This window comes from Callionymus lyra, chromosome 5 (assembly GCF_982586985.1).
Source record: "Callionymus lyra chromosome 5, fCalLyr1.hap1.1, whole genome shotgun sequence".
NCBI lineage: Eukaryota > Metazoa > Chordata > Actinopteri > Syngnathiformes > Callionymidae > Callionymus > Callionymus lyra.
Genome location: NC_141822.1, coordinates 23459926 through 23482736, shown reverse-complemented (window position 1 = coordinate 23482736; position 22811 = coordinate 23459926). Strand labels below are relative to the sequence as shown.

At 39.2% G+C, this 22811-nt stretch overlaps 1 protein-coding gene across 1 annotated transcript in view; it reads left to right on the top strand.

The window, feature by feature from the left end:
• Positions 1-1193: 1193 nt before the first annotated feature.
• The window catches only part of LOC148079817 (NALCN channel auxiliary factor 1-like), a 29227-nt gene continuing 7609 nt past the window's right edge, over positions 1194-22811 (top strand). The window contains exon 1 of the mRNA XM_087791515.1: positions 1194-2370. Within this exon, the coding sequence (XP_087647641.1) occupies positions 1663-2370 (708 nt within the window). The 5' untranslated portion in view covers positions 1194-1662. The remainder of the gene's footprint in view (positions 2371-22811) is intronic.

Genomic DNA, 22811 nt, shown 5'->3' with positions numbered 1-22811 from the left:
AAATACAAATATGAATATTATGCATTAATAATGTATAGATAGCAATAATAAGAGGCAATTTGTGTGTAATATTTCTCTTTTTGTTCTTTACTGACCTAGTTAACAAAATAAAGGTTGAACAGAAAAACAGAAATATTAATCTTATGTATTAAAATAATGTAATTGTTAATATAATTAGCTTTAATAGTCTACACAACTATTATAGCTTAGCTCCTGACATATTAAAAAATAATAAACTATATATTTTTCTAACTGATCTAATTGAGCATTTATTGAAGTAAGTTAATAACTTCCAGGCACTTTAAACTATTAGTATTAATATATTTAAACTCAAACAGAGAGAACAGAGAGAATGCTGAGAGCATTACAGGTGACATTAAAGGGATCCAGGATCTCATATAAACATCCTCTTGATGTCAAATATTACCGATATCATCACAAACTACTTTTATCAAGTAAACACAGCTGACATGAAATTATATATTCATATTAATTTAATGTATAAATAAGATATGATTTTTTTGTATATCATATAACAATTGTATTGGAGAATAATAATACAAATATAATATTCCCACAAACTAGCCTGTTATATTTTTAGCCTGGTATTTTTTTTTTTTTGGAAAGAATTTCCCTTGACGGATGACAGCAGGTGACTCTTGGCTGCCCCCTTTTGGCCAAGTACGTTCACACAGAATAAAATAATATTTGAAAGACTATTACTTTAATTAATTTAGGCTTTAAAAAATGATAATAATAAAAAATGTTTATTTATGTTTTATATTGTTCTTTAAAATGTACCCTTTAAGATGTTTTTCTAGTATTTTCTAACTTGACTGACCTCAGTGTTGAGAAACGCACCCTAGCCTTGCTGGAGAAGTTGTGTCATGTTGTTATTCGTACTGGCGGCGGTACGTTTCATCCCTTCGCAGTAAAATGTGTGTTCGGGTAATCCCCGCTTCATACTCGTCAAAATACGTTTTATTGATCTAAACACGTATTTGAGTTCTTAAGAAGAAGAAGTTGTTCAACTACGAAGGATCATTTTGTCATTGTGTTCGAATTTTAACGGTCGATCGTGGCGCGTCGGATGTCTTGTTTTGAAAAGTGACGGCGGAAACACACCCGTGACCCGCGTCGAACTTGATGCAGCTTCCTGCAAACACACCGTCTCTTGGCGAACATGGCGGCAACTTGACAACGGCAGCGAGATGGAGACGTTGAGGGCTTGAGAAACAAGAACACCACACGTCTGTACACACGGGGGGCTGCGGGGCCCAAAAACCGCCGACACACCGAGACAGGACGCGCGTCGCCATGTTGGAAGAGGAAAGCACTACCCTTGTCCCTGCACGACCGAGGCCGGGGGAAACGTAAAAACGCGTCGGCGAGGCATTCCGCGGAGAAGGAGTCCAGGCTACGCAGAGGAAGCGGTGCTCGGGTCGGGCGGGAGGACAAGCCATGGAGGATGCGGCCCGTGGTCGCCAGCGTCTGATTTCCCATCCGACCACCGCGTATTTTAATGGGAATCACCGCTGAACGGAAGCCGGGACACGCCAAGAGCAGCCGCCACCTGAGGGGAGGAAGACGCTTCGCGGACCCCACGTCAATGACTGTTGCGGCAGAGGATCCCCCACGGTGGAGTCGGCCGGTTCCCAAAATATGACCAGGGGTGCTGGGACGTGTTGGCAGCAAGAAGACGACGACGGCTTCCAGATCTGGCTCGAGCCCCCGCGCGACAACCAAAAGCCATTCACCGACTCCGAGAGGGCGCAGAGATGGCGATTGTCCTTGGCATCCCTCTTGTTCCTCACCATCCTCCTCTCTGATCACCTGTGGTTCTGCGCCGAGGCCAAGCTGGCTCGGACCCGGGACAAGTTCTCCCCCCCTCCCCACCATCTCCTCTCCCCACAGACCCACTTAGCACACAGCAGCCTCAGAGAAAACCCAGATGCTATTTTTATAGGAAACACAACCGAGCGGCGCGCGTGGCGCCTCCAAACTTGCCGGGACCGGGAGAGTTTGTCCCGGAACTGCTTCACTTTCGCGGATGCGGACCACCTGTGCGGGGGCCTGTCCAGCCGCCGGGACGACGGGACTCACGGGGCCGTCAACATGAGCGATTTCTACCTTTCCTTTTGTAACTCCTACTCGCTGCTGGACCTGTTCAGCGGCGCCACGAGCCCGGACGGTTTGAACTGCAGCCTGGACGTGCTCGCGGACGGGGACGCGAGCCGGTGCAGCCTGTGCGTGCAGGCGTACCAGCGCTACGACCAGCACGCCCATGAGAAGTACGAGGACTTCGAGCTCCTGACTCAGAAGTACGAGCCGGGGGCTTATTCGGTGAGGACGTGCATGGAGCAGTGCAAGGTAGGCTGCGAAAAAAGGGGGTGGGTGTGTGTGTGTGTAGGGGGGTGATGATTTGGTGGCCATCTGTTGATTTTTTGGGGCCCTGATAGATGCCAGTTTTTTTTTTTTTGTGGTTCTCCTCCTCCTCCTGTCGCCATGGAGACGAATGACAGATTCAAGGAGACTCCCGTTTTTTTTTTAGTTTTTTTTTTAGGGCCCTCATGTTCATTCATCTCCTCCTTGAGTTAAGGCCTTCATGCTAATGTTGGGGGGAAGCTCCTGCTCGTCCAACCCCTTGCGAGCTGGGACACACGAGAAGAACTTCCGGTCACCATCTAGAAGATGAGGGTCGCTCGAGCTGCTGAGCGCAGGGTTTTTTTTTTGTCTTTATAGCGGGGTATATGTCGTGTCGAGGAGGGTGATGGTATCTGCAAACAACTCTAGTGTGTGTGTGTGTGTGTGTGTGTGTGTGTGTTGTCGCAGTCTGCCAGGTGTTCATAATGGCTGCCCTACTCCATATCGAGAGCTTTTCATTCAAGTCAAGAGGTGGTTTCCCTGACTAATGTGGCGGAAGCTTTTTATTTTCCCGTGTTTGCTCAGCACCACGCCTTAGACGGGGCCCAAGCTCCTTGTTTGCTCGCCACACACGCATACACACACATACACACACATACATACATGCACACGCCGGTGTGTGCGTCTGTTCTTCAGCACCACGGAGAGCTCCACAGCAGAACCGGAGCTGTCCGCGGTGCTGAATGACGCTCCCCCAGCTTCATTCACAGAAGCTCTGGCCAATCCCAGATGGGCTCCATTCAACCCAACGCTGTCAGAGAGAGAGGCCGTCAACATCCACAGTAGAGGACCCATGTGTGATGTAACATCCACCAGGAGGTCATTGTCTTGTTTCCCCCTTTATGTCCCGTCTACACATCTTTGTTTAACAGAAGCGGTGATGTAACGACGTACGAGCGACGTTCGCTGGTTCACGCCGCCAATAGAAATGATCTCATTTTGAACAGTATGGAAAAAATTATGTAATTTCTACATTTTTTTGAATACTTCAACACGAAAATTGACTTTTTAAAATGATTTAACTTTAACTGAAAAAATGGTTATTTTATTAAATTTATATATTTGTGAAACTTTCAACAACATGATAATGAAAACAAAAATGGTTAATGCAACATGGTGGCCTTTTCCTTTTTGTTTTAAAAACTAAACCGATACTTCATCTGTAAAGAAATAATAATAAACTACTCTAAGGAGATTTTTTTTTAGCTGGCATTGGTTTGTGCTTTTAAAATTCATAACTGAAAAATAATTTGGTTTGGATTGAATTGTGTAGGACGTAATTCGATTTTTTGTGGCGTTCTGTAGTTTAATCTGGATTTGGGTTGGTTTTGAGTTTCAGCATTAACTTTTATTGGAAGTTGTTACATTGATTTGAGTCTATGTTGTGTTCTTATAAAGTCGGATAAGTTTCTTTCAGAGTTACACCAGCAAGTGTGCAGCGCTCAAACATCTCGTCTGCTTGTCCATTGTTGACATGTAGAAGATGATTGACAGCTTAACAGGTAAAATACATAACGATACCATCAAATCTTTGCCGTGGTAAAACAACTATTGCCCCTGCTTAGTAACTGCAGTAATGATAAAAGTTTAAGATGGCAATTGTAAAGGCTGCAGGGAACTATAATACTTACATTTTATGCCTAATATTAAATGTTTTTTTCATATGCACAGGTCAGTTATTTTTATTAAGATAATAGAGTGTAAGGTAAGATCCTCCAAAAAGAAATGTTGTCTTAAAGCCGTTTTAAGAGTGAGGTCAAATTTTACAACTGAACTTTTCCTTCCTGGTTGCCAGCAGTTGAGACTTAAATCTGAGAGTAACAGAGCCTTCTCCTCCTGGGCCACTAGATTTTTTAAAGCAGCCTGCATGAGGGGATCTGACATCAACATGTACCTCCACTTTTAAAATAATTTATAGTCTCTTTCTTTTGATGTATTTTGTGTCGAACCAAACAAAGGTACTTGTGGTCAAAAAAATAATAGGTAAGATAGTTATTATTTTATATGGTTTCTTTTATTGTTATTTTTGTGATAATCATGATTCTTATTGTTTTTTTATTCATATCTGCTCAAGATAATGCAAGCCATGTTTCCCCACTTTCACATCAATTGCATTCCACACATCAAGACATTGTTGTTAACTTCAACACTTACTATCCACGATCACCACAAAACTCTGGTCTTACTTTATTTTGAGTTTTGATGTTTTTTTATGTTTATTATGTTATTAACTGGGTGATACTAAAAACACCTACTATTGTATGTAAATGGATAAAATACATTATTTTCATCTGAACTTGTTTGTTGTGGTGAAAAGGCTTGTTATATAATGACAATGATGACCGTGAAAGTCATTTAAACGTGTCAGACATAGTGCTCTAGTTTCCTTGTTCATTTCTTATTATACTAATTTCTAGCATTGAGCCCCCAGTGCCACATCAGGAACTACTGGTTTGCTGAAGGTTTCTGTTCAAAAAGGCACTACAGTAAAGTCCTCCTGATAATGGCAGCTTTCGGTTGAATGAATGGTCTGTTGCCTTAAGAGGTCACACAATCTACTGTATGTTTGCTGACTCACACTGATCTATATAATCATCTTTGATTATAGACTGCGGAAATATACACTCGATGTATTGTTTCCCTGTCAGTAGGAGGACCTTCAGGAACACATTCCTGCTGATGATATTTGATAGAAATACTGTTGGTGGTCATAGCAGCAAAGCAGCTCCAGGGGCTGCTTTGATGCTTGTAGCCCGAGGTGGAACATCACAGGCTTGCCTGTAAACAAACTGCTTATCTGGACAGAAGTGGCAGGATTGGACATATGGACCCGGCCAGTGAGTTAAAAAAGACGTACTGACTGATTTGTATTAATTCATGTAGGCCATATCAGCAACTTCATGCAGGTGGATACATGTTTATGTCTTTAGATCTGGAGATAACTTTATTAAAATAAACTTGCATATCCCTCTCTTGCCTTGTTTACAATATACATGTATTGTTGAATTATTTCCAATCGCTTCCATTCAATGTATTTGTTTATTTATGAATATTTGTAGCTTTAAATAATCTAGTTGTAGTACGAATATTATTTATTTCATTTTTCTTGATGAATGAGCTCGAGGGAAACTCTAATGGACAATTTGTTTTGTCTCTAAACATCTTCTAGCTGTGAATGTAAATTTTGAAATATTCCAAAAAAACACTTTAGTGAAAGTAGAATATTATTTTTCCAACACAGTTCTCTAATGCAGACATTATGAAGAAGTTATGCAGATATAATAATAATCAGATTTTGAGTATGTAGTTGTTGTTTTAGTTCTAAATGGTGCCAGTATATTTAACGATACAGGGGCAACAAAGCAATATATTGCGTTACTGCGGGAACAACAGTATTGCCAGAGTACTTGACTATAATGTTGCGGAATTTGTAACTGTGCATTAGTAAAACATATGGTCATCATCAGTTTTGCTTATGTCGGCTGTATCCCCTGGTACTTGGTCTCAAATCTTGCGGGATTTTATTGTTCCTTTAGCTGCGGAGTGAGTAATTACTGCTGCCATCTAGTGGCCTGAAGTTTAATTGCAGCACAAAAATGAACAAACGTTAAAAAACCTAGAATATTGACTGAAAAAAAAAAAAAGCATTTAAGTGTGTTAATATTTTCTTACACCCCTATACTGTACTATACATTTACTGATGAAGTGATTCACGACAATAATACAATTTAGGGTTAAGAAGAACATAATTGTTATTATTATCGGTTGTTTGAGTGTAAAATGCAATGTTTGCTCAAAGTTTTTTGAAAGTTTACTGGATCCAACTTGTCTCATTTCCTTTCCGAACGATCCGCTTCTCTCAATACGTGTTCTCAAAAGGTCAGAAAAAAAAGGAAAAGTGGTCTATTTTAGCGAAGCGCTTCACCATTGTGCTCCTGGGAAGCTTCACACCTGGTTTCCACCAAACATGCAGGGGCTAACCTACACTTCTGAAGCTAAAATCTTTAACTTTAAAGAACACACTCTTACTGCTGATCAGTTTTTTTCAAGTTATTTAATAAAAAAAATGGTGTATGCATGAGCTGCTCATGGCTTTGCTGTTTGACAATTGTTCACCTGTTTTCCAAGCCACATTTATGAGGGCTGCCTTGCAGGGATGTTGTGCAGCTGTTGCCTTGGAGAAGGTGTTTGTACCCTCAGGATGCCCACTCCACTGCAACCCTTTTATGAATGGGTGCATCCCTGTGCTGCATGACAATAAGGAAGAGAGGAAAGGCTTAACCGCTGCACGGCACAGTGGTGCTTTCATACGCCTCATAGATGAATCCGCCACATGGAGAGAAGATCACGTCACATGTGGCTTCATGTTTGGTAAAGGGAGGAAAACTACAGTTTACTATCAGGGCTGCAAAGATTAGAGTGAACTCATTTAACCTGGAGGTGTACCTCCATTAGAAGGTATAGACATGTAACTATTATTGTTCGCTTTTCTATGCCTTCTCAAACAAAACTCTGTGGTTGCAGTTATGTTTACCGCACTAGCTATTCTTTGAGTGTCAAAAATGTGGTCGCTGTCCTGAAAAACGGTGCCATTTATTTATTTCATATCATTTCACAGCTGGAGAAAAAGATACAAAATAAATGGATTTTCAAGAATCATGATTATCATTTGCTAATATTCAGAATTGGTGTAGATTGTCCCTAAATGGATTTTTATAAAACTTAAAAAAAAATGTTTTAATTAAAAATCAGCTGGCTATCCGCCTCCTTTTGTAACTATGATTTGGCTTAATGTCGGGTGAATTATACCAATTGCCATAAAGCACCGAGCTGGACATGATGCACACAGTGTGTAAACATTGCAAAACTAACATCAAGCACCTCAGCAACACAACACATGCGCAGGCTCATATTGCGAGGCATCACCCTGAGATCACAGACTCGGAGCAGTCAGCCGCCAGCTGCAGACCGACTTACACTGCAGTACTTCTCAAAGCTCTCTGCCAGCTCCGAGCGGGCAAAAAACCCCACAAAAACTTGTCTTTTTTTTTTTCTATTTCATGTTATTCCTAAAGCTACTGGCTGAGAAATGTTGATGTCCTTTATTTGTGCAACGGTTGTGTTCCCGTTTTCTAGTACTGCAACTTGCCTGTAAATATATACTTTTCATTCAGTCATTCTGTTGCAAAGTAGTTCATGAAGTTTGAGTCTGGTTTATTAAGTTTCCATTACGCTGCCGTCTCCAATGTCTCACCATCTATTAATTGATGGCAAGATGACATGCAGCATATCTATTTCTTTTTTCAACAGTCTAAGCTTTGTGTTATCTCAGGGTCAAGGTGACCCAAAGGCCAGAAAGAAAATGTAATTGTTTTATCCTTGGTGTCCCTGGTTTCCATAAATACACATGCAGTGGTGGAGGTCATTCACCTTGACCCAAAAGCAACACAAGGGATACAACTATTATGTTTGTTTTCTGGCCTTCGGGTCACCTTGACCCAGAGTTAACACAAGAGTTAACATAAAAGCTGCGTTTATATCTATACATGTGTATATACTGTATATACATGTGTATATACATGTGTCCTGAGGGATCAATAAAGTTTTACCTTACCTTACCTTACCTTTATAGACATATATTTTTGTTTTCAGTTGCGGGGACGTCTGGGTGATGGGCAAACGATCTGTTAAAACATAATCAACAGTGCTTGTTCTCGCCAGTATCCCTGCCTTTTGTTCCGGAAATTATCTTATTATCCCTTTCCTGTTCTTGCTCTTCCTGCTAGGGCGCCTCCTGGTGGCTGCGAACCCATATAATCCAAAGATTATAGTGTAAAGTTTGTGATGGAAGTAATGTGGGGCTCTTCTTCTACACCACGTTTAAGTGTCACATCATGGGTTGCTTTGCTTGCTGGGCTTCATTTAAACCCGCTTTGAATCCTCGTGAATGTTCTGTTGTAGGTCACCTACTTGACTCCAGAAAGTGTCTGACGTCAGGACTGAATGAAGTGCGTGTGTTAGAGCCAGTGTACTGCTCAGCAATAACCCTTCCAACCCCTGATAACGCATGTTTCCCTGCAAAGTAGAAATCTGCCTTCATGGCGATTAAGTCACCGGAAGAAGGAAATCCACTAACCACTTAATGACTCATTATAGGGTTATCAGAATCGCTGTTTGGACCAGTGAGGATCTTCCCGTTTTAACGCTCACGACAGGATTTTGACCACATGCAATACAGTTCTATAAAATTATGAAATTTGTGAGTCTGTTAAGTCAAACATGCTTGTTTTCATACAGATATCTGACATTAACAAAAGGCCACAGTCGGTGCCTAGAAAAAACCCCGGCTATATTGTGACATCAGCAGGAGACGCATTGCGGTCGGCATGATGGAAGAGGTAAAAAACGTAGTCTGGAATTAGTTTGTGTTCTCCCGTCTTCAAAGGGTTTGAGTTCAGACGTGTGTTTGGAGGGATCTCGAGGCAGCAAGGCCTAGTGAGTCAGACTCAAACAGCAGTTATAATGTGGCAAACCGAAATATATTGGTAAAGATCTTTCAGCAAAATATTTTATTGATTTCAGCAAAGTTGTTTGTCTTTGCCAAGTTATGTCTCCTTCAATTACAACAAAAATGTGAGTGTGTCGTATCTGTTGAATAGATAATGGTTTATACGACATGCCAAACATGGATTGTGTACAGACTTCAATTGGCGCTTAAAGTAATAGTTCACCCAAAATTGAAATTTCTTCTTCTTCTCACCCTCATGTCAACTAACGGTAGAGATTATTTTCAGAGTAATCTGTTCCTTTTTATAGGTATAGACAAAAATGTATTTGAATGTAGCAACTGCGTCTTCATATTCCTCCAAAATGACAAAAACAAACAAAAAAAATGTATTAAAACCTCAAAGAGGAATTTTTCAGGAAAACACGTTTATATTTTAAGGTTGTTTTTAGAGGCTGCTGCTATGTCCCAAAGACGAGAACTACTCGTCCTATTGCAAGCGCTTCCAGTGTAGACAGTAGGCTGGAAATGTCCGCCAAAAACAAACTATAACAAAATAATAATATATAGTCTTGTTTACATTTTTACTAGTGCAATTCCTTATGTCAAGGCTGCAATACAAGAGGAACATTACAGATAAGCACCATGGAGGTATTTGTATGTTAAAGTGCGTAATTTGGAGAAAGATGAAGACGAAGATCTGTTGTTTCGTTATAATGAACTTGCATTTTTGCCTATAACTCTTAAAATGAAAGGATTACTCTGAAAATAAATCCAACCCTCAGTTGACTTGAGAGTGAGTAGAAAATGAGTAGTTTGAATTTTGGCTGAACTATCACTTTAATAAACCAAAACATTCCCTTGTAAAACACATTTTTCTCCATTTCTATTGATGTTAAACACATCAATCAACTTCACACAACAATTTAAGACTGAGACCAGCTAGTTTATCCATCTACTGTAGGACTCTAATGTCTAAGTGTGTTCACTGATACACTTTGGACACGACAAGACAGAGCTGTGTAGCTCTCACTCCTTCTATGACGCGGCCCTGTGCATATAAGCTGCCAGCTTTGGCTATAGAATCGGTCCGACGTGACCCACATCCAGGCACCGGAAGGTTTCCAAGTAATCTTAAGAGCTGTATTGTCAGTGGCTAATGATTATTATCAGGTCTCTCATGCCTAACGGGTCCAATTTAGAACAAAACAGTTACTTGTATTTTCCCATCAACATTATCAGCATAGACTCGATAACATAAAATGAGGAATTATACTTTGTTTTTCCCGTTTTTATGAATTGAACAACTCTGTTCCATTTTGTTTTAATGAAAAAAAAGAAGAAAGCTTTACAACCAGATTTAATTAGAGCAAAAAGGAGAGTAGTTTAATTCATTAAATAAGTAATATAAGTCAATGAGGATGCGGTGAAAATGCAGGATTTTCTGGCAGTGAAACACCTCCGGGGTCAGACTTATATGTCCATTCATTTACGGGCCTGACATCAATTAGTCCATTGCTCATACTTTCTGTATATAAATGGATTAATTCGAGGGAGTGTTTAAGCCTTATGGCATCTGTGTACTGTATGCACACGTATACGTCGTAGTATTCAACTGACATCGAAGGAGTAATGACTGTGTAGCTTTTGCGCCGCGCTAGCATTCGTCCAGATCTGAATTCTCCACCACTCACTGATAATGGGATTATCTCATATTACCTTATTTTGCTCCAAGGCTCTGCATGTGTCATTTACTGAAAGCTTCACAGACCAGAGCTGCGTGTGGACAGTAGACTAGGTTAAGGGTTATCTTTGAGTCCCAGTTAAGCTCCGTGTGGCCCATTAGGATGATTGAGGCTGATGTTTGTCCTGATAAATGTGTTGTTAGTTACCGGATTTAGAGAAGGAACTCCGTTTGCTGACACCTGCTATATACTGACCTTTTTTTTTGTTGCATTCCTACAGCAAAAAACAAAAATGACAAGGGTGTATTGTGACTAGCTTTGCTTGGCTGACTCAAATTAATCAAATAAATAAAATATAATTTAGTTTTGACACTCTTGTGAGTTGAAAATAAAACCACATGTTCATTGCCCGAAGGTGCTCAAGTCAGTGGTCCCAGGAAATAAAATCTAAAACTTTTTTTGTTAAAATACTGTATATCCATGTTAATTTTGGCTAAAACATTAAATATATAAACATGAAATATGTTAAGCAAACCAATCAGAAGTTTGAATACATAAGAACTTCTAAGACGGAATTTAAAAACTAAAAAACAGAGTCGGTCGGAGCTCCTCATTTTTTCTGAATGCTTTAAGAGATGTGCTCTCCACAAAAGCTAGTGTTTTTTTTTTCTGATACTATCTCTGATTTACAGAAGAGATGGGCAATAAGAATTGTCGCATGTATTGTTGAATATATCAATAGTCACTTGAAGGTTCGTAAGTAAAACGACCATTTAAATGTGTGATGCAATGACTCGTCTGTTGAGAAGTGGGTGTTCTTTGTGGGCGAATTACTATCCTCATGTTTAACAGAATCCATTTGCTGACGTATTCAGTGGAATACTCCAATAAGATGGCAGCCATCAATCATCTTAGTGTTTGAGAATGAAATCAGTCAATTTGTCAAGTCATTCAAAACACTTACTGCCTGATAATTTTGAATGTTTAACTCCTCCTTACTCCATACGTGCAGCAGAAATTACCGTCCATGTCTATCAGAATTTGCTCACGACCGTTTCAAACGATTAGTCAAGGGAACTTTTTTTAATCAACTCATTCGGGTTAATTGAGTCATCGGTTGCAACCCGAACGTCACTATTCCATCTCTTACAGGGCTGCGTGACATGTGCTTAGATTCTCAATTAATAAATTAACTCATCTTTTTCGGCTGACAAATATTTTTACCAAGTAATAACACAGTAATTGTGTCACACCCCATTTTACTTGAATGCATTCATTCTATTTAACCTTCATTTAACCTGGTAAAAGCTCCGTTGAGATCAAGATCTCTTTAAAAAGGGTGACCTGGAAGAAAGGCAGCAGCACACGTCATAGTTGAACAAAAGCAAGGCAAAATTACAAAAAATAACAATGAAATCGAGAGTGTAACTACACAAACATAGTGCAGGAGTTTTGGTCAGAGTTCAATTTAAAAACATAGGCACTGTTCAGTGGATTTATCCGTTGTCGTTGTCTTTTTAGATGGAGAAAAAAGTTCGCAATTTCAGTTCAGAACAACAGTTACAATAGAGTGAAATATTGATAATAACATAATTACATTTGTTTGTTTTTTTTTAACTTTCTTTCATAGTATCATTGTTTTTATTTTTAAAATGGCAATCAACCTTTTTTCAACTTCCTTGTTACAAGTTAAAATAATGGTTTGTGCAGCTTTTTATCTGTGATTCTGAAACCATATGATTTTTTTTTTGTAACACATAATTTTGTTGCATGTAAGGGATGGACCTAGAAAGCTGTCGGTCATGCCTGTATGTGTGGGACCACCCTCTCTTCATTTAAAGAACGGAATAACTAACCCTTGTGTTGTCTCTGGGTCAAGGTGACCCGAAGGCCTGGAAACAAATGTGAGCGACCTCCCCGGCTTCTATAAATACATATGCAGTTGACCCAGAGACCACACAAGGGAACGGATACCGCGAAAACATTTGTTTTTTCGGGCCCTTAGGTGACCTTGACAAAACAAGGTTTAAACACTAAAATATATATATAGTATAACTCTAAACTTCTTCAGAAAATAACAAAACATACCGATGTCAATCTTTGTAACAAAACAAAAAAACGTATATCATTTTTATTCTTCCACTTCCCATCATTATTTTTTTTATGAGAGTTCAAGTCGTACATATCTGAAGCAACATTGCTAACACTTTCAACACATTATCTTCTGTTGTTCTAGTGAAGTCCAATTCAACTTTTCCTACTCGCTCTTGTCATACGTTAGCAACAAGAATGGTGAGTCACCATTACAGGAAACTTGCTCAGAAGAAAATGTGGATGACCCGTAATTACTTGATCCCCATTGCCGAGGTTTTGCTCTGACCTGCCCTCCATACCCTCAAACTCGTCTGTCAAGTGGCCACCTGAGTTAAGGGCTTTTTAAGAGCCTCGCTGCCACCTCGGAGAGACCCATCCTCAACTCTTCACAAGTGCTCAGCCCTTCATCCCAGGGCTGGATGTGAAATTCGAGTGCCACACTTTTGTGACCCATTTTTATATATTTATTTATTTTTTTTACACTGAGGAGAGCAGTTTATGTGACAAGGCTAAAGTTCGTACTGCAGGGGTGGATGGAAAAGTGGTGTTTGTAGCACTTGGAGTTGCTCGATCCAGCCACCTCTTTAACTCATGAACTCCAATTTCCATCAAATGAGAAAAAAAGTTTGGGTGACTATCAACACCTGGATGTGGCCCTATGTGTCCTACCTAAAGTACGATTGAGCTAGGCTGGACGGATCCCTATTTGGGATGGGACGGGCACTCTGTTCATAGATGTATAGCTCATTCTCAGTGTGTTAAAATAAAATCACATAATACGGTTGATATTTTCATCTCATTTTACAGGGCTATTGGTGGTTAAACCAACTTGTTTAGACTGGGCTGGTTGCTTTAACGTCAAGCATTAGTAGTTGTAAAATATGATTAAAAAAAAAAAAAAGTTTTAATCGATCAAGCTTTTGTTTCTTCTTCAAGTATCAACATCTGCTGTGTTTGGGTGACTGAGCTGCAGGGCATGATGAGAATGACCACAAGATTCTTGCAAAATGGACAGTAGTTGCTGTTGTTACATGTTCATGCCATTAAGGCCTCATTGATCCATTTAAGCTAAATGCAATTTCAGCTTCCTCTCATTCTCCCGAACACGCTTTACTGTCACTGCTCACGAGACCGAGTTATGGTCTCGTTCCTGTCTTTGACTTCATTCAAAATACATAGTCTATATACACGTATACTGTATCTGTGTTTAGTTGTTTCCTCAATAGGCTAAATGTATTTCATAGATCAACTTTTTGGTGTTATTCATATTCGATGAAGTGTGTTTAAGATAAAATATTTTGATTGCAAATGTTCACAGCGTTTGTTCATTTTAGTGTTTCAAATAAACGTCTGGTCGCTGGATGGCGGCAGTCTTCATCCGCAGCGAAATGAACGATGAAATACTGCGACATCCCGGAGATGACTGAGGACGAGAGGATACTTTACAGTTGTCTCCAGCTGCTTTTAAAGTAGATGTTTGGACATATGCATAAGTCAACCAAAAGAGAGTTGAAGAATCACAAAGAAAGATTACGCAAGAGAATCAAAATATTGTACCGTGAGCTGAATATATGATATTAAATCATATTGTGAACTGAATATAGATTATTGTAACGTGAAATAAGTGCATTGGTACAGTTGCAATTTATGCTGTGGACTGACACGTCACTCAACCGTTAAGTGACGATGCTATTAGTACTTCGAACTGAAAGTCTTTTCCACTCCTAAAATATATTTACATATGTACGTTAATGTTTCCTTCCAACTCATTCAGATTGAACCTATTAGACTCACAATCTTGCTTGAAAATGTAGCAGCTCTATTGAATTACCTTAAACTGGCATCACAGTTGTCTTGGAAATGCACTTTAAGAATGTATCCTAATGCATAAGAAAATAAATATAAGGGAATTGAAGATTTCAAATATGAACCTGCTTCCAACACCTGGCAATCTAAACCAAGCTGTCTTTTTAACTATCTTACCTTTTTTCCTTGTAAAGAATACAACACACTTTTCTAAGGTATTAAAAGCAGGTGGCCTACAATGATTTACAATGATTGTTTTAATATTGTGGTTGTGTTTTGTTATTGTTTACTTTTTATTTAATACTGCTGTATTAAAAGCACTTTTGAGAGAGAGAAATGTTCTGGGTTATTATCTTATATTACAACATTACAACAACTGCGGCTCATAGACAAATGGCCTGAATATTATTCTTCTTCTTTCATTTTTACTTTACTTGGTGCATCTTTTAATAAGTTGCACTCTAGTTCATAATTTTTTTTTTATATACAATGCATTATGAAAGCGTTTGAATCCTTCCTTCATTAAATCTTTTAGTATTATCCCATGTTGTTGTTGGCGTCCATCTAGTCCAAATGTGATTCTGCTTATGACACTGTGGAAGTGAGAGTTTAAGACACCAGGTTCAAATGTTACCGTTCTTTCATCCAGAATAATTAATAAACTGTTAATCTGTTTGTTTTTTAACATTACTGGCAATACAGCCATTTCTGATTCTGGTCGATTTGCTTTACTTTTGGAAAAAAAATGTTCAGATGTAGAAAAAAAAGACTCACCGACAGTTTATCTTCTTAATATGCTTTAAAAAAACACACAAACAGAAAAAAATATTTTAAATTTGTTTCTGAAACGGCTCGTGCGACAGAGCCTTCAACTTTAGCTCATACCTTAACAATTTCTCTTAGGCCTCCAAAACATCCCAGCATGTCTCTTTTAAAATATCACATGGAAACATGATTGACTCCCAACTTACTATGCGGGATGTGCACGGATATTGATCTGCTTCTATTTTTAGTCCGCCAGAGGATAAATGGCCTGTAGGTGGAGCTTAAGGTCTTTACTATACACTAACTCAGGCCAACAAGAGGCAGTGTTGAGTGAATGGCTGTTTGTACTGTATGTTGGTTTGCTAAACCCAGCAACCCACTTATGGATTGATGTGTTCTTTGTCATTTGTTCAGCATTTATCATTGATTTGAAGCACCGTGTCACGTCGATACTACCGCACAGACCTGCTCGCAATCCTCGCACCGATCTGATCCTGCTCGAAATACTCTCTGCAAAAAAAGGTTTTGAGTTCAACGCTGCCGGAGCACCGTGATCACAGCGTCGCACATTAGAGCGCACTCGTTTAAATCAGGTTGTATCTTTAAATATTATGTACTGCAACACGAGCAACCTGTTTGAAAACACATTTTTGGTTCCGACCGATTCAGAGCACGGCGCCCGCATCTGCGTGCTAAACCAGGCGGAAAACCAATCCCGCCATCCACATTCATGATCATGCTTTCTCGGAACTCAACTACAAACCGCGCTTCAGGGAAATGGACGCCACCTCTGTGCTCATGCAAACGTGCAGGTTGGCTCTGTTGGGCAGTTCCGGTGAAAGAGATTCAGGTTTTCTGGAAGCCTCGGGGATCCATTCGATATGATTGATCACTAATCAAGGCCTTTTGTTTACCGTTTTCACCTTTCAATATCACCCCTGCACTCCCCTAGAAAGTGACTTAAGTGCCGATGAAGAATCGAGGGCTTCCTGTTTGTTCCTCCTGTTAGTAGCTCGGATCATTACGTCAATTACACTAAATGGTATAATTCACAAGATGTGGTCATTTTAAAGTCACTCTGTAGAGAAGTTGACTTTACAGTCAGCAAGTGTATATATGTTTATTGGACAGAGTAAGTAAGTATCTTGAAAACACTTGTTAGCTTGGATCCAAAGCTCTATTCGATTATTTAAATATAGTTATGGTTGTTCCAAGATCAGAATACATTGATGGATCGCAGTTTAATTTGAAATGCAGCTTCGCTTCAATGTGATGAAGCCTTGATTCAACCAGCTGTCAGCCTTCCTTGAGGGATCCACCACATGGTTCATACCTAAGATCATGTACAATCGTAATTAATAATTGTGATTACAGTTTAAAAAAAAATGCCCAGCCTCCATCCATCCTCATACGTACTCGATTATGCATTTGATGAAGAACGATTCGAGTCAACAGTGTATGTCAGGCGGACACGACTCTGTAAATTGGCAACAGGCCGTGAATGTGGCCATGTTGACTTCCCAAGAGAGGATGATGTTTATCAACTACAGACTTGCTAATGAAATGATAATTACAGCAGATAGCTGTGTATGCATGTTTGTTTATGTGGTAATGGTAGCCTGAGTAGCCTATGGTCAGACAGGTAGTTGCTGTGTCTTGTTCCTGTAGATAACAAAAGAAGCAGCTGCATTTTGGCTCAACTGCTTCTATTACATTTCCTTTTTTTATGTCTTTTTTTCTTTAAATCCGTTCTTACACTGCCATTTTTAACATCTCACCATCGATCCATTGATGCCAAGATTACAGTATGTGACTGATGTTCAGCTCCTAACCTTTTGTTGTTAAAAGAGAAGTTACAGTTTTAAATGTTAAATAATGTTAAATATAAAACCTCCCTAAATTTCGCAACTATTGTACTCCTTTCTGATTTTCTTCGGGCCATCAAATAAATATAATATTATAAAAATTATGTTGGTGTAATTTGAATTGATAGACATTAAAAACCAGAAAGAAGAAGCGAGTGAAAGTAGCTGTTGTGTAGCAGATATTGTGTCCAATCCCCTCGATACGCTATCAGATAAAACAACCAGATCAGTAACTTTATTGTTTTGATCAGTTTAAATAGTAAAGAAACAATCGACAGAACAGGCACATGTAGCGGGTGCTTTATTTTAAGTTTGCACCAGCTAAAGCTGGTTTGGAAACACTAAATCACAGGAGAAGTGGTGCAGTAAGAAGGACATCAGTGACCCAAGGTGGCTGTTTGGGATTGAACTCATCAATTCTATCAACATTTCTCCAGGTTTTTGTCCCGTGTGTGTCTTCAAGGATTATTTCTCTGAACGAGAGCCGAGGGATTGTGTCTTGGTTCACTTTAAGCAACAGATCTTATTTACAGCAGAGGAAAACAAAACAGAAAATAACTCAAAAACTAAAGCCGCCGTACGATCTAACGGAGCAGTGATTTATGTGATTGGTAATAATCTGTCATTCAGTGGGATCTCACTCTGTCGCTGACTCATACTCTTTTTATAGCTGCTTCTGTCGTTCCTCTTCGCAGCCGCTGAGTGTTTATGTCACTATCTTGCTGGGAGAAATTTGAACTTAAATTACTCTTCACCTTGAAACCATCTATTGAGTCTTACACATTTTAAGGTATAAAGCTTCATGTTTATTAAAACAAAACGTAAAGTACTTGTATATTGCAGAGAAGCAGTGGAATTCCTTTTGTCAGGAATACCAGGGACATCAAATTCGGCCTCTTAACTCTCCAACTATCCCGGCTTTTGAGGTTATTATTAAAAGGTACATTATTTATTATAAGAGCTCAACAATGATCTTGTTTGCGGACAAATTACAATTGTATTTCATTGATCCAATTTTCAAGTTAATTATGTTTTACTTAGTAATTTTGATATTGCCTTCATTTCTTTAAATCTTTTTTATTTTTATCCACAACTATTGCTCAAAATGGAAAAAAATAATGTTTTATTCTATAGCTATTATTTTTGTCTTTTCCTTCTAGGGGTGTAAGAAAATATAGTTACACTTAAATATGGTCATGTTTTTTTCCCACTATATGATATTGTTATATTGGGTTCAATCATTTTTTCATTTTTTAAAGCATAGTAATTCTGTGGTTTATGTTTCGATAAATTGTATCTTTTTTAAAAATTTACAATTAACATGCAAGTATTCACTGCGTTTGTTAATTGTTGTGTTGCAATTTAACTTGTAATCCTCCGGAACTAAAGAAACACTGAAATCCTGTGAGGTCTCGGCGATGCCTGAGGACGAGAGGATACATTCGACTGCAGCAATTGGGCATATTTTGGTTTCAAAACAAATGACCGATACAAGTCATGCGTTCTGTACATTTTTGGAACACCTGAGTCAAGTACTCGGTCAGTATTACAAGTATATTGTAGTGTTATATATATTGGCACCTGTATTGTGATGGGTATCGCCACTTCTTGCCAATTCAGACGAGTATTTCCTTCTCTTTCTTATTCATCTACAATCTGGACTGCAGTAATGGATTTCCTATTTATTCATAGTGTCTTGCTGGATTTCTCGTCTAAACTTTAGGCTTCAAGTTACATGGTCTGTCTCATATTTATGCTACCAAACCTAATTTAGTCAAGAATCCTCTCTTTAATGCAGCGGGAGATGATTTGCGACCAGAGCAAACCAATCCAGCGAAGACAATTTACTGGAATGCAGAGGGACGGGTTCACTGTTAATAAAAGAAGGAAATTAAGTTTTCTGAGCATTCATTTAGAAGACATTGTTGGAATCATAATATCTGTCATATATAGTTGGCTTATTGCAAGATAAAAAAAAAGATGTCTTGGAGTAAAGATGTGAAAGATAAACAACTGTTTACACACGCACACAATGTTGAACTGATTATATTGTAGTTAAAGGTTTAGGTTTCACCTTTGAAAATTCACCCGATGAAATGCAAATGGATGTCCACCTCCGTCTGTGGTGCTTCCTTCCCTCCTGTCTGCTCTCCCACAGCTCTGACAGGCAGCCGAGCGGTGAGGGGAAGCCCTCTGCTGCTGAGGAAACACTGCTCTGCGCTCACATTTACAGGCGCTGTCAGACCCCGACAGACACTTCTTGTGAGGCACTGGTTGATGGTGAAATGGACAAAATTGACCTGTTGGGAAAAAAAACTAAAAAACCTTGAGAAGCGAATCCCACCGAACTGAAGACAGTTACATTACATCAAAGCCAGGCTCGGGTCAACTTACACTGTCAATGACAGGATAGCGACACCTTTTTCTCAAGTTTCTACTTCCATTGAGAAGCAGCAGATTTACTTAAAGTATGTAACACTTGATAAGAAACATATCTTCAAGAGATGAAGATCTAATCTACCAGGATTAGACAAAAACTCTTCACTGGCTTCCAGTTTCTTTCAGGATCAACTTTAAAATTCTGGTTCTTACTTTCAGAACTATTCATGGTCAGGCTCCTCCTTACATCACTGATCTGATCCAGCTTTACACCCCAGCTCGGGCTCTGAGGTCTGTGGATCAGAATCTACTGATGGTTCCTGAACACGGTTCAGGACCAGAGGAGAGAAATCCTTCCAGGCTGTTGCTCCTAAGCTTTGGAACGATCTTTCTCTCCCTCTGTGTTTGATGGATCTACTGACTCCTTTAAGAAACATCTTAAGATGTTTTTATTTGTTCAGGCTTTTCCTTGATTTTCTGGAACTCCTGTTGTGTTTTCAGTTTTATCTTGACCTTCAAAGTATATACTTTATTGAATATTGTTTTGATTGTTTAAGCGCTTTGTGACCCTGGTCTGGAAAAGCGCTATACAAATTACGTACTTACTTACTTACTTTCGTAGAAAATTACTGCGACTACTGAAAGGATAGTACTTAACTTACTAAACAAAACAAGCATGTCAAGGTCATGTCATTTAATTTATTTTAAATACTTTATTGTCCCTTTCGCATGCTTGCATGGACTTAAAAAGAGTGCTTTAAAAAAGACGTGGCAGCGAGAGCTTGTAGTGTAGACAGTAGACACTGGGATTCGCGCTGCATTTAGTCTGTGTAGCATGATAGCTTTTTAGCTTCTGCTACAAAATAGCTTAAAATATTGACTTGTTTCCTTTTTTTTCCGAACAATTACTGTTGTCTTAGTGTCATTACAAGATGGACATTACAGATGAGCAGTATGGAGGCATTTGGATGTTTTTAAGACTAAGAAACAAAGACAGAGAAAATGGGGGCTCATTCGCGACAGACAAATGTACATACATTTCTGCCTATAACTCTAGAAAGAACCCCAACCCTTAGTCGACTTGAGGGTGAGTAGAAAATTAAATTTGAATTTTCGGGTGAACTATCCCTTTAACTTCCTACATCTCAAACATGATTTGTATTCAAGTTGAAGGATCAAAGGAAATGAAAGGAAAGAAAACGACTTGGTAGATAAAGTTGATAGTAGTGCGATCTTGCTGGTGCAGCACTCGTACGATCTGACTACATCCCTCATTTGTTCCACTGCCAGTCTCTTGCAAAACTTTTATCAGGGTGGTTGATTCCAGATAGCATCGCTGCTGACGCTCGTCTGCCAAATTGTTCAATTCTAATGTTCAATCTTTGATTGGTCAGGATGTAGGAGGATGGAAATTTCACTCGCAATCTCAAAGAGAAATCAAATCTCCATCCAGTGCGCGAGTGTTTGTAGGCAAAAAGGGCTGTCTGGGTTCTTGAGTCGTTCCTTTTGGTTATCATGGCCTCCTTCCTGAGAGGTTTGAACCAGTCTGAGCTGCATGGTGAAGGAGCCTGTGTGAGCGCCACGTTCCCATTCACACTGATCACACATTAGACTGATCAAATCAGACCCCAGGCCTGCTTCCTGACTAACTCAATTTGTCCTTATACGCTTCCCTTTTCACGCTGAGCACAAACACACTCATTGGCATGCGCACACTAGGATCTACACTCAGGCATGTGCACACAAACTGAAAACAAGCAGAAAGCGGGGCAGCACCCTTTGAGCTTTATTGAAAAGCCAAGGAAGCTTTAGCCCTCGCAGCTGCCAGCAAACATTTGCAGGAGGACCCAGGTTTGCTGTCGGACTGAGAACGTATTGTTTGGCTTCTCTTTTGAAAGCTGGGGCATCCCATGACGGATGATCTCATCGCCGACCGGAATTTAAGATCACCACCATTTACAGACGGTGTAAGAGTGCCCAAAAAACAAACCCTACAGATGTTACATTTCACAACAAGACGTAAAAACGAAATGCACGTGATTTAAACCAGGGGTGTTGATCGCAAAAGGAGCCAAAATCTTTTTGCAGACCGTTGTCTTCAAAAGTAAGTACATATATTTAAGTGACATTAATATATATATGGGTTTGTTCTCATTGATCTACTCTGATTTTGATCCAACCAATGGTACCATAGAGATTAGGGAGTGTTTCTGAGGAGCATCACAAAATGTTAATTTCAAATCTATTCAGCAAGTTATAATCGTCTACTCATCCACAAAATATTCTTACATAAACTCTTGCGTCATAAATACGCTTAGGTCGTAACTCTTATTTCTCCAAAGAAAGAAATGACTTAATCATCCTGAAACTAGAAATATGACTCTTTATTTTCTTGGAAAAAAACCCCCCAAAGAAATCCAACTCCTGAAATTCTGCTAGTTCAATTTCACTGTTACCACCATGTAATGATCATTTCATATCATTTGTGGTCAGTTTCTGATTGTGTGGACAAAAGAAAAGTGTAAATCATTTATCTTTAAGTATAATTATCATTTCCTATTGGGCCACTTTTCCAGACACATGGGTGTAATACGGGAACACACCACGAATATTTCCCATCCGACAAAGCATGCCGGTCCATGCTGTTCACATCATTATCATCCTCATCACCATAATCAAATTATTATAATTATGAAAATTACATGTACAGTGTTTGTTATCTGCGTTGGATGTTGGCTCTAAGCAGGAAGCCAATCAGACCCGCATGTGATATCGTGATGAAGTGTATCGGAGGTTAAAGCATTTTTTTAAGATTTATTTCCGTTTCCATGTGTCATGATTCCATGTTGGGATAAATATCGCTTTCTGATTATGGTATTTTCCAGCTGCTTTAGATGGTGTTTGACACAGAAGAAGAGACTTGGACACCAATGGATACCAATTTAACTTGATATTATGAATGAGGCACCTCTTTAATGTAACTGAGGAGCGTGGTGACATGTTAAAATAGTGGCACACTGACCACTTTAGGAGGCAATTAATTATTAATATACTATACTATATTATATACCGACAACATTACTTAGTTGAGAGCACTACTTACATCACCCATTTTACTTATGGTGCCATCAAAATGGTGAACTCCTCCTTTCTACATACTCTATTTAGCTATAATAAGTGAAAGCAGATTGGTCGCTACAATACTGTATTTCTTATCGACGTCCATGTTGCTATGTCACAAAGTGATTGACAGCTGTGACTGGTTGGCTGGGCGACAATGCAATATAG